General features: G+C 40.4%; 1 protein-coding gene across 3 annotated transcripts in view; it reads left to right on the forward strand.

Moving 5' to 3' along the window:
• grid2 (glutamate receptor, ionotropic, delta 2) overlaps positions 1-15,130 on the forward strand; it is a 560,888-nt gene that overhangs the window by 342,592 nt on the left and 203,166 nt on the right. For all 3 annotated transcript variants that reach the window (XR_014923374.1, XM_085475651.1, XM_085475648.1), the window contains exon 4: positions 11,970-12,175. Coding sequence is in view for 2 of the 3 variants with exons in the window: in XM_085475651.1 (XP_085331777.1) it covers positions 11,970-12,175 (206 nt within the window). In the remaining variant the exon portion in view is untranslated. The remainder of the gene's footprint in view (positions 1-11,969; positions 12,176-15,130) is intronic.

A 15,130-nucleotide genomic window follows, 5' to 3' on the forward strand; every position in this document is an offset into this window, starting at 1 on the left:
GGTATCATCAAAGATGAGCTTGTGGGGCCTTTTCGGGTTGAGGATGGAGTCAAGCTCAACTCCCAGTCCTAATTTTTTTTTTGCCTGTCCCGTTTGGCTCTTTTGCCATCAGAATTATTGTCTAAAGGCAAAGAAAGATGCCCAACGGATTTACTTTACCAAATTGAACATCCCAGCCTTGCCATAATGGTCCATTTGATTCACCTTTTATTGTTTATTTTATTTTCACTTGTTGAATACAGGACAGACTTGACTGGGGGAAAGAAGGGGAAAAAGAAAGAGGGAAAGAGAAACAGCTGAGAAGAGGGACGGGGGAGAAGGGCAAAAAACAAAAACCAACAGAATGGGCAGAAAAAAAAAAAGAGAGAAAAAAAATGCATATATCGATCACCTGGATCACCTGTTGAGAAAGAAAAAAGAAAACAAGCAGAAGAGAACAAGAGTAATAGAATAAACAACATCACAATGATATATGGGAATATGACAGTGTTAAAGTTCGTTCGATTTGGGTAAGAGAAGAAAGCAGGCTGAGTCCGGGGTAGGTGTCAAAAATAGTGATCTTTATTGTACACACTTTGCGCAGTCAGTGTGGGAAGACAATTTGCAATACAATCCTTCCTCGAATGGACCGTCCCGTATCCTTATATTGCCATGATGACATCACAGTTAGATCTTTACTGGAAATGATAACAATTGCCCACCTCTCAAAAAGTACTCCTTATATGGACATCAACTGCTACTTTTAGAGAAAAACAAGTGTGTATTATATTGTGCATTTTGTGAAAGTGTATCTATCAGAAAAACTGTCCTCAGACGACCCTCCTATTATTACTAAGTGTGTGTGTGAACGTGCGTGTCTTATATAAGTGTGTGCATGTTGTTACAGGCCTGAGTACGTGCAGAACTGAACGCAGACAGGCCTGGGTCCAACAGGACTTGTGGGTCCGAGCGGTGTGATTGCAATGATGTGCAACAACTTAAACAGATAACAAGAATAATACAGAACCTCAATAGACTGATTAAAGTGCTGATAATCTGTGTGCATTAATATTTGCTCAAAGCAACATAGATGTGCTTCAAAGATTATTCTGTCAACTGATTCAACAATGGTAAATGATTAATCAATGATAATTCTGATTATAACTGTGGTCATAAGAATACAAAATAAAATATCTCCTGGGCACAACAGTAAATACTAAATATTAAACATTATTGTGCAGCACATAAGATCAACAGAACACAGTGTGCTTTGAGGTAGGAGCAAAAAAGGGTGTAGTTTGTGGGTGTGATCACCCGTGTGTACACCTGTGAGCATGGACGCGCTTGTTTTTTTTTAAAAGGTTCCTTCATGTAATGATCTGCTAGAGGGTGTGGGGGGGCCACAGCCCCGTCCTCCAGGGCATGAAGCAGGTATGGAGGAGATCAAAACTCCAGACATCCAGAGGCCCCCAGAACACAAGAGACCAAGGAAGACCAACAGAGGGGCAGCCGCGCCACTGTCCCAGTAAGAGCTGAGGAGAGTCCCAGATGAGGGATCACCCAGCAGCCGCGGAGCAGAAGCCAGGGGGAGTTGCAGTGACGCTCCTGTGAGCTCCGCCGGCAGCCAGCTGTGCCTGAGTGACCAAGCCCCAGGCCGAGAGGCCGGGGGCACCCCACCTCCGAAGTGGCCCGAGCGAGCCCCAGGCTCCAGGCCGCGACAAGTGGCCGCCAAGGAGTGAGCCGGTGTGTACCTGGACGCCCATCCCCGGACACAAAGAACCACCAACGCACCGATGTCTGAGGGAGTCCGCCACTGGCAGGGGAAGTGGTGGTGGGGGGAGATAGGCCTCCAAACCTTGGAGGGCCTGAGATGTCCCCAGAGAGGTGGCGCCTGACACCCAACCTGACATATAGACACAGACATACAGGCACACACAGATACAAACATCCATTCCCACCCTCATGCTCTCATATGCACTTACTCCACACTCAACCAACGTGGAGACAGACATAAAGAGACGCTGTACACACGATCACACTCCCCAAGCGTACTCTACGAACCGGGTCTAGGTACCCTTGCCCCTGGAGGGGGGAACTGCACCCAGACCCAGGTGGTGTGGGGTCCGTTCTTCGTACCTCGCTAAGTAAGCTAGCTGGATTTGATTGTTGACGATTTCGCGTGATCCTGGATCGTTCGGTTCCCCGAAGCTCATCCGGGACTTGATGTAATAGCAACAGATCCGTAAGCGTAAACCTGCTTGGGAGCAGGCTTACTTTATGTAAACAAGATTAGATCGCGGCCACTCAGGTATGTCCGCTTCATTTATATGAAAGCAACAGCGATATTTTACCACTGTTTTACCATAAATAAATATTATCAATGTAACTAAAGATAATGCAGTACTTGATCCTTTTATTGATTTCATACAGATACATACAGGTCATTTCCTAAAAAAAGGGAAATGTACTATTAATCATTCTATTTCATGTATTTGATTATTTCAGATGTAAGTCACAGTTTAAAGTAGTAATAGTAAATTACTTCATGTAAGCAAGATGAGAGACCACGGCTATAAAAGCGAAGGTGGATTTGGGAAGTCTGTCGCAGCCATGTCCTGTCCGTATACGCGAGCAGCCCATTGCGGAAGGTGCAAGATTGATAAGGCAAGGCAAGGCAAGGCAAATTTATTTGTATAGCACAATTCAACAACAAGGTGATTCAAAGTGCTTTACAGAGACATTAGAAATAAAAGCAAATAAAAAGCATGATTTAGGAGAGTTTTCAGAATTCAGCGTATATTGCGGGATAGACAGGATCCTTTAGCTCAGCGCGACAGTGTGCTCATAGAGAGATATCGATTTTCCCGTGAGGGTATTATTTACTTAACCAACTTGTTGACGAGGGGGTGCAGCTGTCTTTTTTTGCTCTGCCCTTTTCTTGGTTGCTGTTATAAACAAACAAACAGATTATTTCAGGGTCTCTTTTCAAGAGACTAAAAGCAATATAAGTGATAAATATTACCATTCTGTAGAATATTCTTATATTTCACTTTTTCTTGTTCCCATGTTCTAGTGGGTCCTGTTGCGGCTCTAATGTGAAAGAGGATATAATGTAATATAATATAATAAATTTACCCTACCGCCTACTGGTGTTGGCCAGAGGGGCCGATGGCGCGATATGGCAGCCTGGCTTCTGTCAGTCTGCCCCAGGGCAACTGTGGCTACAACCGTAGCTGCTTCCACCAGTGTGTGAATGTGAAATTGAATGAATAGTGGCATTGTAAAGCGCTTTGGGTGCCTTGAAAAGCGCTATATAAATCCAATCCATTATTATTATTATTATTAAATTACTTACGAGTTTAATTTGTCAGCAACTTTCTGCCAGCCCTCTCTCCTTGCTTTTGCAGCCTTTGCAGTGTTCCCTTGCGTTTTAATTAAACTCTGAAACTCCTGAAATCCCTCAATCAAGAGTTCTTGCTCCGCTGCCGAAAAATACCGAGCGCGCTCCTTCGACATTTTCGCCGACCAATCAAAGGGTTGCCGATCAATGTTTCTACTATCGATGCGTAGCCCCTGTTAAGCCACCCAGTGATCTCACATTACTTCATCCAGCTATACTAATCGTCAACAACAGGTGTGTTCGGAGAACCGGAATAGCGAGCTCAAAGTTAGCGCGATGATTTGATCTTGGATGTGTCATTTGATCTTGGATGTAGTAAGCGAGGTACGAAGAACGGACCCCTGATGTCCTACACAAGAGTAAACACCATTTGTGTTGGCCCTGGTTTTACCATCTTGGCAACCAAGTATAGTTGGCTCATTCTTTGGGCAAGAAGGCCAATCTAATGGTCGATCTAATCCTTCTCTTCAAACTCACTGTCAGACCCTGAATTGGGGTTGCTGCTGTAGCTCACCTGGCTGAACAAGTTACACATGTAGTGAAGGCTGGAGTCCTCGCTGCAGAGACTGGTTTTGAGTCTGTCTCAGACCATCTCCTCTCATTCTCTCTCCACCCCACTTTCTACTGTCCTATCCAATAAAGAAAAAAAAGGACTCATGTTCTGAAAACTCATCAGCTTCAAAATCTTCCTTTCTTCTAAAATCACTGAAGTTCTCAGAGCGGAAAATCTTTTCACTGTCTTGATCAATAAGAAGCCACACGGGCAAAGCTATTTATTTGTTGTGGCCCACATCCAATCTGCTGCTGGGACAGAGCATGAGAAAATATAGAAAGATTCCTGCAAGGCAGAGGGTAAAATGTGTGGGAATTTGGGAGCAGACAGGTGTAGGTGATAGAAATATAACAATGCTGCAACCTTGTAAGGGAAAACACACTTATACAAATACACACTGCACACACACACACACACACACACACACACACACACACACACACACACACACACACACACACACACACACACACACAAACCAACAGTGAAGGGACACAGCACCTCCACAACTTTATGACCCATGGGTCCAGTGGGCCTGAAAACCACGTGAGAGAGAGAAGATAATCTAATCCTCATTAAGAGAATGAGATTTGGGAAATCCTACAAAACATTTCATAGGACCAAACCATGCTATTGTGGTTTGGTCTTCTGTTCAATTCAATTCAATTCAATTCAATTCAATTCAATTCAATTCAATTCAATTCAATTCAATTTTATTTATATAGCGCCAAATCACAACAAAAGTCGCCTCAAGGCGCTTCATAGATACAGAGAAAAACCCAACAATCATATGACCCCCTATGAGCAAGCACTTTGGCGACAGTGGGAAGGAAAAACTCCCTTTTAACAGGAAGAAACCTCCGGCAGAACCAGGCTCAGGGAGGGGCGGCCATCTGCTGCGACCGGTTGGGGTGAGAGAAGGAAGACAGGATAAAGACATGCTGTGGAAGAGAGACAGAGGTTAATAACAGATATGATTCAATGCAGAGAGGTCTGTTAATACATAGTGAGTGAGAAAGGTGACTGGAAAGGAAAAACTCAATGCATCATGGGAATCCCCCGGCAGCCTACATCTATTGCAGCATAACAAAGGGAGGATTCAGGGTCACCTGGTCCAGCCCTAACTATATGCTTTAGAAAAAAGGAAAGTTTTAAGCCTAATCTTAAAAGTAGAGATAGTGTCTGTCTCCCGAATCCAAACTGGAAGCTGGTTCCACAGAAGAGGGGCCTGAAAACTGAAGGCTCTCCCTCCCATTCTACTTTTAAATACTCTAGGAACAACAAGTAGGCCTGCAGAGCGAGAGCGGAGCGCTCTAATAGGGTGATATGGTACTACAAGGTCATTAAGATAAGATGGGGCCTGATTATTTAAGACCTTGTATGTGAGGAGCAGGATTTTGAATTCAATTCTGGATTTAACAGGAAGCCAATGAAGGGAAGCCAAAACAGGAGAAATATGCTCTCTCTTTCTAGTCCCTGTCAGGACTCTTGCTGCAGCATTTTGGATTAGCTGAAGGCTTTTCAGTGAGTTTTTTGGACATCCTGATAAAAATGAATTACAGTAGTCCAGCCTGGAAGTAATAAATGCATGAACTAGTTTTTCAGCGTCACTCTGAGACAGGATATTTCTAATTTTAGAGATGTTGCGCAAATGGAAGAAAGCAGTCTTACATATTTGTTTAATATGTGCGTTGAAGGACATGTCCTGGTCAAAAATGACTCCAAGGTTCCTCACCGCGTTACTGGAGGCCAAGGTAATGCCATCCAGAGTAAGAATCTGATTAGATACCATATTTCTGTTCCTTTAGTATTTAATGTTCTGTCTGTGGCACATTTTAATCGTAATATTCTATATATTTTCATGTCCTCAATAATATCCACTAGCAGAATAACACATAATCTCTTTTTCTCAGTTATTGACCCAGGAGGCTTGGAGTGACATAAACAAACTAGGAAAGGCTAATCCAAAAAAACAGAAAGGAAAATAAAGAAAAACTATAAGATTAGAGACTCATTTATATTCAGGTGGAGATTCATTGTTTCTTAGATATAGACATTGTTAAATGACCAGAGTGGTAGTTCAGTTCAACTCACAAGAAGGTCATGATCAAACAATATAGAAAGAAATATCATTTAAGAAGAAAGAAGGCAGCTTAGAGCAGGGGAGAAGAATTTGGACACTTAAGGCATATGAAAGCAGGAGTAGTGTGTGTGTAGGTGTGTGTGTGTTTGTGTGGAGATAGGAAAGTGATGCACATCTAAAAGGTGCCAAGCCTTTTATAAAGTGTTGGTTTTTTACAAGTGTTTGTTAAGCTCTCTGTGGGGACTCGGAGAGTGTGAAGCCCCAGGCTTTAAGGTAAAACGAATAAAAAGAGAGCAAGAAAAAGAGGAAAATAAAAAAAGTGGTGAATGGAAACCAGCACTTGTCATAGGCAGTCAGACGCTGATGGTTTAGAACCTAAAGCGTTTATTTCTCTTATGGAACTAAACGTCCCAAGTTTAGGCTAGCCCCAAAGGGCTGTGTTTCTAACCACAACTTTAAATGAGAAATAGATTCTCTAGAATTCTTTTACAAGAAGAAGTCCCACATTTCATTTTTAAGGTGTAAGTCTATATTTTAAGAATCACTGCTTTCAGCAACAGTGGAATGCCTGAGGCAGGTATTCGGATAGCCAGAGGTAATGGCCGAGGAGAAAGTAAATATGCCTCCTGTTAGTATTCGGTGGGTTCTCCGTCTAAACACTGCTTATCAAAACTTCTTCCCCCCACCTACACCATTGCTTTTTCTTCCCACTCACCACTTACAAAACTGTTTTGAACCCACCATCTGTTGATTCTGACAAAGAACCTTACCTGTAAAGAAGTATTCCTTGCCAATACTTTTAATTATGTTAAAACCATATTATCCACAAGTTTCAAAAACTTGAAATAGTACACATCGATTGGAATTATACTCTACGACTCCCTTTGGCCTCAACCCAATTCACCATGTAAAAAAACTCACCCTGATTAAAAAAAGGGATGTAAGGTAACTCATTTATGTTAGCATGGATTCTGTGGCCTCAAAAAATTCATATTATAATGTGGACAATGTGCAATCAAATGCCATTTCAGGCTGTAGGGCAAGCACAAATCATTGGAGAAAAACCTGGTAGCTTGATCAAGCTGTTTGGATGGAGGGAGGGATGGAGGGATGGATGGATGGATGGATGGATGGATCATCTTTTACAATTTAAGTTTGGGTATTTTCTAATAGAACTGGAACAAAACAAATGCAAACAACTTAAGCTTTAAATGCCTCATGCTGGAAGAGTGCTGATGAAACAATGCAGGAGGAGGGAAAGGCACAAAGTCAGAGTAGTCAGTAGTTGCAAACTTGTGTATTTTCTTTCACATGAAGGTGGAGAAGGGTTTCAAGTCAGAAAGGTGAAATAGGGAGAATGGGGTAACTCAGAAGGCAGATATTGTGTTGCATCAGCTGAATCTCATTTGCAGGTGTTTGATGTTACACTTTCTCTACACCCAGAGAAGCCTTCTCGCATGTGCTAACACTTCCTTTTCACATTCTATGTGTCCTTTTTACATTATGCCAACTTGTCCAAAGGGTGGACTTTTATCAATAATTGCAAATTTGATTTTAAGAATTTTAAGAAGCCCAAGCTATTTGTATATATAAAGGGGGTTTTTTTTTTGGTCTAATTTCATATTAATTCTACATTGTCGAGGAAGTTAAAACAGCTACAGCTATATAGGTAAAGTAAAAATCACTTCCATCTAGCAGAATGCAAACACTGGTCTCCAGTGTGGAATTGATGGACATTAGACACGGCACAGAATCTGCCTCTCGGAGTGGAATAACAGCGTGGACTTCACAAACACTCAAAATGAGAATTCAGCCCAAGAGAACAGAAAGCAAACAGAGAGAGGTTTCAGATGAAAAACTAAGCGAAAGCAAGAGGGATCGAGGGAAAGCAAGCAAGGGAGAAAATAGTGGCAGCGTCTGAGCAGAGACAGAGTACCACAGAGCTGTTCGGTACATGCAGGTGAAATCCCTGCGTGCTGTTGGCGGCTACACTACATTAACTCTAGCTTTCAGTTTGGGACTTGGGGAATAGATGGGATGAGGGCAAAAGGAGGGAATCCTAACAAATGGTAGTTCAGGGACACACACGGAACCTTTTGCTATACAAGCCTTGACCTTGTTTTATACGATATTATTAAAGCCATTCCAGCTGATGAGCTCTCGTCACAAAATGCCTTTTTTCATTTCACTGAAAGAAGTCATGAAAGGCAGTGACGCACAGCCTCGCAACTAGAAGGAAAAGTGCACCAAGAATGCAATTAGGTTCTTCTCATCCTCAGTGGAGACATGACTGGAACTTTTGTTTACCCTCATGTCATTTCAGTCTTTCTTCAATAATATGAAAGCCAATAATACACAGATTGTGTTTTAGGAAGACTTGCACTGGTTAACGTTACAGCAGTTATACTGTAATCTCAGTTAAATTAGCCTGGGACTGTGTGGATACACTGAGTGACTGCGTAAGGTGACAGCCCTTTGGGGAAAACTTTTGAGGTGATGGTTGATCATGGTGTTAATGTACCAGTACTGTGTCACAGAGGGATGTCTCTCAAACAGATGGTTGCCTGGGCTGGCAAGGTTGGTGGCAATTTTACCCCTCTTTTTCTCTACTGTCGAGTCCCTAAGCTCCTTGATGTTAAGTAGCTGACAGTCAATGATCCACTCAGCAGTGGCGAGGTACACGCTCAAGCCTTGTCCTCTGAGAAGCAGGAGGCAGGAACTCAAGCAAAGTTTGACATCAAAGACATGTATGTTTAAAAGTGAATGAGCCAGTGGGCTTTCTAGCTCATCTGTTTGGATGTTTACTTGCCTGTTGGTTTGTTTTCATTGGTCTTCCATTTCTCTCACTGTATTACAATCAGTCACTATTAGTAATTCATAAAAAGTGTTGTATAAGTTTTATTTTTTATTATAATTTCATTGTTTTTTTTTTTATATTCGTTTTGCTTAATCCTGTGGGCTGGAAAGACCTGCATGCAGTGAGAGGGTCAGGTTAGTTCTTTAAGGTCCTCACAGAATGGGGCAAGGCAAATGAATTAGACACACAACCTGTATTATAAGCTAGGGTGGAGAATGGATTGATGATGGCAAATAAAAGCAGATTGCCCCACCACCCTTGAGCAGACAACAGCACACCATGACAGACACGTGATCAGGCCCAAGCTATTATTTATAACATAAAAATGCAAATAAATAGCTATGATACAGACTTCTCTTTGTTCTGTTGGCAAAAGCTTTTTTTTTAAAACTGTAACTGTGATTATTAGCATGTGTAACCAGATCCCAGGTTCAATTCAGACCTTCTTCATTTTTAAAGTTAGGCTTAACATTGTCCTTTTCCATCAATTTTATAGTTGGGGATAGATCAGGTGATCCTGAATCCTCTTTTAGTTACACTATAATAAGTCTAGGCTGCTTGGGATTTCCCATGATACACTGAGTGTTTCTTCTTCACCCATTTCTGAGCCTGGTTCTACTAAAGGTTTCCTCATGTTTTTAAAGGGAGTCTGTCCCCAAGTGGTTCCTTATCAAGGCTTGTTTGGTTGTTGGAGTTTTTTGTCTATTATGGTAGGGTCTTTATCACAGCACCTTAAGGTGACTGTTGTTGTGATTTGGCACTATACAGTATATAAAACTCAATTCAACTAAATTAAATTAAATAGTGGAGATCGGAGGGTTGGCCTTGAAAGTTATGATTAGCCAAACTGCTGACAACTTAGTTTGTTTCACTACAATTAATTTTGTTTCTCCAGCCTTAAATATATAGATAGATGATGGAGATAAATGTTTTCTCATCATCACTCACAACTAAGTACCCAAAGTGACACAGTAATTTAATGAATGTTTTATTTACATGCATGCACATTTACACTCACGCAGAAGCTTTTTCTTCCAATTTAAAACTAAACCGTAAACAGTTGTTGTTTAGCCGTTGTCCTCTGGAGTCTTGCACCCACATACTGTATGTATTGTATGCTGCACAAAAAAGAAAAAAAAGTCACATTTTTCCTTGTCATGTAACCCTACTATTGCTAAACGACTTAAAGATTGACAAATCAAGGAACTCATTGTGATAATTTCTGTCTTGTGTGCGTGCGTGTGTGTGCACAGGGATTATGTTCGTCTTACTTCTAAATACCATATTTTTCTGAATCAATGCTGTTCTCTCTCCTCTTAATACTTTTATAAACCTCCTAAAATTGGCATTGATGAAATCAGAGCATCTCCCCAGCCCTCTGGGATTTAACAAGAATAATCAATCCAGTTAATTGTTCTGCCACGACACTGGCAATGACGGCGGTGTCATCCGTTTTCCATATCAAATAGATCATTAGGTAGTTACATAACTACACACACATACACATCCTTTGACATCATTAGCAGTGGCCTCAACCAAAATACCTTAATTAGGATTACCTTGACCTGGAATGTATCCCATTAAGAACAGAAGAGGCAGTAAAAATATCCATACTACCATCGTGGTTCTGTTACCACACAAAAATAAGTTTAATGGAGATAATTACAGTGGTTAGTGCTCTCATTGAAAAGTCTTAATAATGACATGACTTATTGGTTCTCTTAGTGGTGAGACAGTATCATGGATTCAGCAATATTTTTTTAGCTACTGTTTCCTCTTCTATTAGGACAGGTATTAACAGCTATCGAAAACGACAACAAATCACTGTCGGATTAAAGGTCAAGATTTTTGTTTTTTCCCCCCGTAACATGGCTAGAGTAATGAAGTATGTATACAGGGATATTTATTGTCCTTAAGATTACATAAGTTCTGGTTTGACCAATATGAGATTAATTTGCTCATTCATTCTCCAAATTGTTATGTGTGCTGTGCTGCTGCTTGACTGGTACACAGCAGCATGATATATTTCGAAAAATTTATATTTTCAAAAACAAACCTTGCTCTGCTTCTGACATTCGGTTGCCATCAAATTCATACTGAGAAAATGAGACAGAAAAACATTACAAATTTTGGACATAACACTGACAGAAACTTGCTCTATTTAATGAAAGTATTTCAGATTTGGTATGTGGTGTCATATCTGGGGGAAATCACACTGAAGTTGAATGAAAATGTGATTTTTTTTTTCACATTAAAGCTTAAATATCAATGAGACCTGATGTGAGCTGTTTCCAAGAATATTATGTGCCTCGTATATGAGCAGCTGTGAATGATATATCAGTGCTCTACCTGCAAACTACAGACCTCCAAATCTGCTGTGAGAGATCGGACATTCAGATACTCGAGCAGCCATTGTTCTGTGTCATATGCATAGATCTGCAGTTCCAGATATTTGGAATACAGATTTTGATGGACTTGTTTTGAAATGGCTCCTAAAAAATTGTGAATTCATATTAAAAAGTCTATTATTAGTCTAGAGTTTATTTGCAAACATATTATTAGTTTATACCTTATTAATGTTTTAGTCCTTCATCATAAGTACAAACAAAGTATAATCATTGTATGCCTGTACTACCCAGAAAGCACACCTCTAATGACCTATTGCAATATGCTTTTGATTTAATGTATTTCTGATCTATGTCTCTGTGTGTGTGTGTGTCTATATCATGCTTTCAGCATTGAAATTTCCATAAAGAAAGCTATGTAGTAGTAGCATACAGTGTGTGCTTTTCAGACAATGAAACACTGAGCTCAAATAACACAAAGGATAAAATCTTGAGTCGAACAAATGTAGTGATAGTGAGGATTGCTTACCAGTAAGAGCTTATAAATAGAGATATTTACTAAACCTATTCCTGCAGAGAGATAATCCGTCAACTGAAAGAGAGAATATGGTGTAAAGTGATCAGTGATGCCTCTAATATTTGTTTGATATTTATGTCCTGTCCAGTCCTGTGTCATTTTTCTGCACGATGCTTTCAGAAGAATGTGGTTGCTGTTCTGCACAGTTACACCTCTATCTATCTTTTTTTTCCAGATATCCGTGGCATTGAGGATTTCCTTGACAGTACTTCTCAGCAGGGGATGGATGTATCCCTTCAGAAAGTGGAATCCAACATTAACATGATGATCACGAGTCTGTTCAGAACAATGCGTGTGGAGGAGCTGCATCGCTATAGGGATACACTACGCAGAGCTGTGTTGTTCATGAGCCCAGCTACGGCCAAAGCGTTTATTACCGAGGTAAGATAAGTTAGATTTGGGCCTTCGTTTGTCAGTTAATAAAGTAGGTAAACAACACCAGTAATGGCATTTTAGAAGTTTTGTGGAACCAGAACTACTGGAGCAGGATGAACATTTCAAACTCACTGCCAGGGAGAGCAGAGATGATCACACACGTTGACAAGACAAATTGTCATCCAGTTTTGAAGTATGTTCCCTAATGGCATGTTTACACTCCTTCAGCACATGCACCCGGATATCCAGATAAGGCTGACATAAATGTCTGACATATGCCTCTCTAATACTGCATGGAAAGGATGCCAATTAGATGCAGATTAAGAGCGAGGAATTTCAAAAGCCACTGAGTCATTATGACTTTTGAGGTCTTACTGAAAGGAGAGAGCTACTTTAAAGAAAAAGTCCTCTACAAACAATAGTTTAAGCCTTTCTCAATTGGCGAATGGCATGTTAAACAGGTAGCTTACATTTTAAATAGCCTCACAGGACTTTATATAAAGATGTTAGCAAGTCTGGAAGAGCTGAATGCTTTGATGGAATACCAAATTAAATATGCAAACTATAGATATAGATTTTATGTTGTTACATGAGTAGCAAATAAAAAAATGTAGTAGGAATCTGTCTTACATTCTTCACGGTTAAGTGATTAATGGTATTTTGAATTGGGTTTACTCTTGTGACGCTACCAATGTTACCAGGCTTAATGAATGTTTTGCTAATTCACGTGAGCCCTGTGTGTCTCTATTAACCAGATAAGATGAAATTATTGGAGTTAGTCCTCTCAAGGCCACTGAAGTATTATTTGTTAAGCCCTGAGCATGATGGGAAGATATGAAAGTATTCATTGGTTTACTTCTTTCACTCCCGCTCTTTCTCTTGGTACGAGTCGGTGTTAATTTATGGTGCACAGACAAGGTGCATGTTTTTAATGTAATTTTTAGGAAACATGCATATTCAAACAGACGCACACAGTTCTCTTCCCCTCTCATCATACTCTTTATCGCTTCAGAAGAAGACAATTAGAGGAGTTCCTTTTCCTCCTATACATAAATGATATGGAGGTCATGGTTGAAAGCAATAGGCTCTAGCATTAGTTATGAATTCTTAATTTGAATTGGTAGGATGGGGCTTAATCCCATGTGTCATGTTCTCATCTCAGTTTAATTAAAAGTGACCTCGGAAAGAGCAATCACAATCTAATTTGGTTGGAGGCGTGACAGGGGTGGGGGTGGATGGTGGGGGGTGAAAAATGGGGTGTTATTGTGTGACTGTGAGTGTGTTAGTGTCAGTGTTTGTGTATCGTAGTGTTTCTGTGGCTGTGTTACAGCCTTTTAAGTTTAGCATGGAAATACACTGGCGGTAGGCCTCTTAGCTTCAAGGCTTTGCACTCGCATTCAGAAAAGATCGTCAAGCTCACTTTAGATGACTTTCAGTGCTGAGGTCGTTAATCAAACAAACCTGATGCATCATGCAGTACTTGTTACTCTTATCCAATGTAGTGCATTATGAAACTTTTTGTAGAAAGTAGTTCATTACGTCACTCTTTATATTACTTTACTGCAGTCTTCTTCTGGACGATACGTGTCACAACTCGGAAAAATCTCTGCATGGCGTAAGATTTGACAAAGAAAGAAAAGTGGTTGTAAAAATCTAACCTTTTTAAGTTGTTGTAGTGTCTTGTTCTTTCTGAGCTTCTGACTTGATATATAATTGAAATAGTGGTAAAGGCCAACCTGCTTGCACACTTATGTCTCCAACCCGTTGGCGCTGCTCTGTGCTTGCCAGGTAACAAAAGTCAAGAGGTGCATGACAAGCTGAAATGACCGTAACACGCCATTGATCAGCAGTTGTAATGTCAATTTTAATGTACATTATCATTTGTGAGTGCAACAATGGTAAACATAAATAAGTCATACTGTAATTAGTTCTCAGGTAAAAATATAAATCTTCAGTTACAGTCCCACACGACAGAGGTCCCTGTAATAATGACGCGACTCACAAGGTCTTTCTTTTACTTTTTACCCCTGAGCCGTACGAGGCTGATAAGGTATTGTCTTCACCCTGCCATTGGTTACTCGAGAATGAAGCAATACTGGAGTTTCAAATTGATATCATAGCTGTATCTACTAAAAATCTCAGATGATTTCGTATCTCTGCGACCTCGATCTCAAGGTCAAGATCAGAGTACAAGTTTTCTCATAATCTTGTGAATACAATGAGTGGAGAATGAAGTCACCTAAGATTTTGTATCTACCACTAGGCTGAGTGGTACAACTGGCCACCACCAGTATTTTTAAGTATTCAAACAGAGCCATTGGCAAAGTTAGTAAAAACCAGCCCAAAAGAGCACTTCAGGGAAAAATCACTTCAGGGAAAAATCAAAGTCAGAGCAATTCTGCTGTAGAATCAGGGGTGAGAATTGGAGCCCAGACTGCTGCGAGCCTGGCTGCCCATTTGTTACCTGTTGAAGGTCAAACTTTAGATGGAGCCAGGCTTCTTTACTACTAGCGGTGTGTTAGCATGTTGTCACTGCAGTTGTTTGAAAGCAGCTGATTTCATGTTAGCAGTGGGCAGTTGTCAAAATATCCCTTATTGTGCAAGAAAAATTGATTTACATATCTCCACTCCTTCATTGGTTTACACCATTTTCTTGTTTCATATGATTGTAGCAATAAAAGGTGCATTTTGTTTTTTTATTCATTTATTTTTTGACCTTATTTGGCTGTCAAATCAACAAATGAGAGATCCCTCTTTCAGTCCTGGGAGTTCACACAAATCCTTCTGAGGTTTCATGAGAAAGAATAAAATCTCCCAAATCAAAAATATGAAGGAGTAACCAAAAGTATTTATTCATTTATTTTTTGCCCATTATATAGATAATGATCTAGTAACCAGTAACCAGTTAATGGGATTCCAGTGCAAAGTCACAAAATATGCATTTTGTTGAAGTTATTCTGA

The sequence above is a fragment of the Copadichromis virginalis genome, linkage group LG12 (genome assembly GCF_057382275.1).
Source record: "Copadichromis virginalis isolate Kocher_CV1m ecotype Utaka linkage group LG12, C_Virginalis_male_GT1.1, whole genome shotgun sequence".
Lineage (NCBI taxonomy): Eukaryota > Metazoa > Chordata > Actinopteri > Cichliformes > Cichlidae > Copadichromis > Copadichromis virginalis.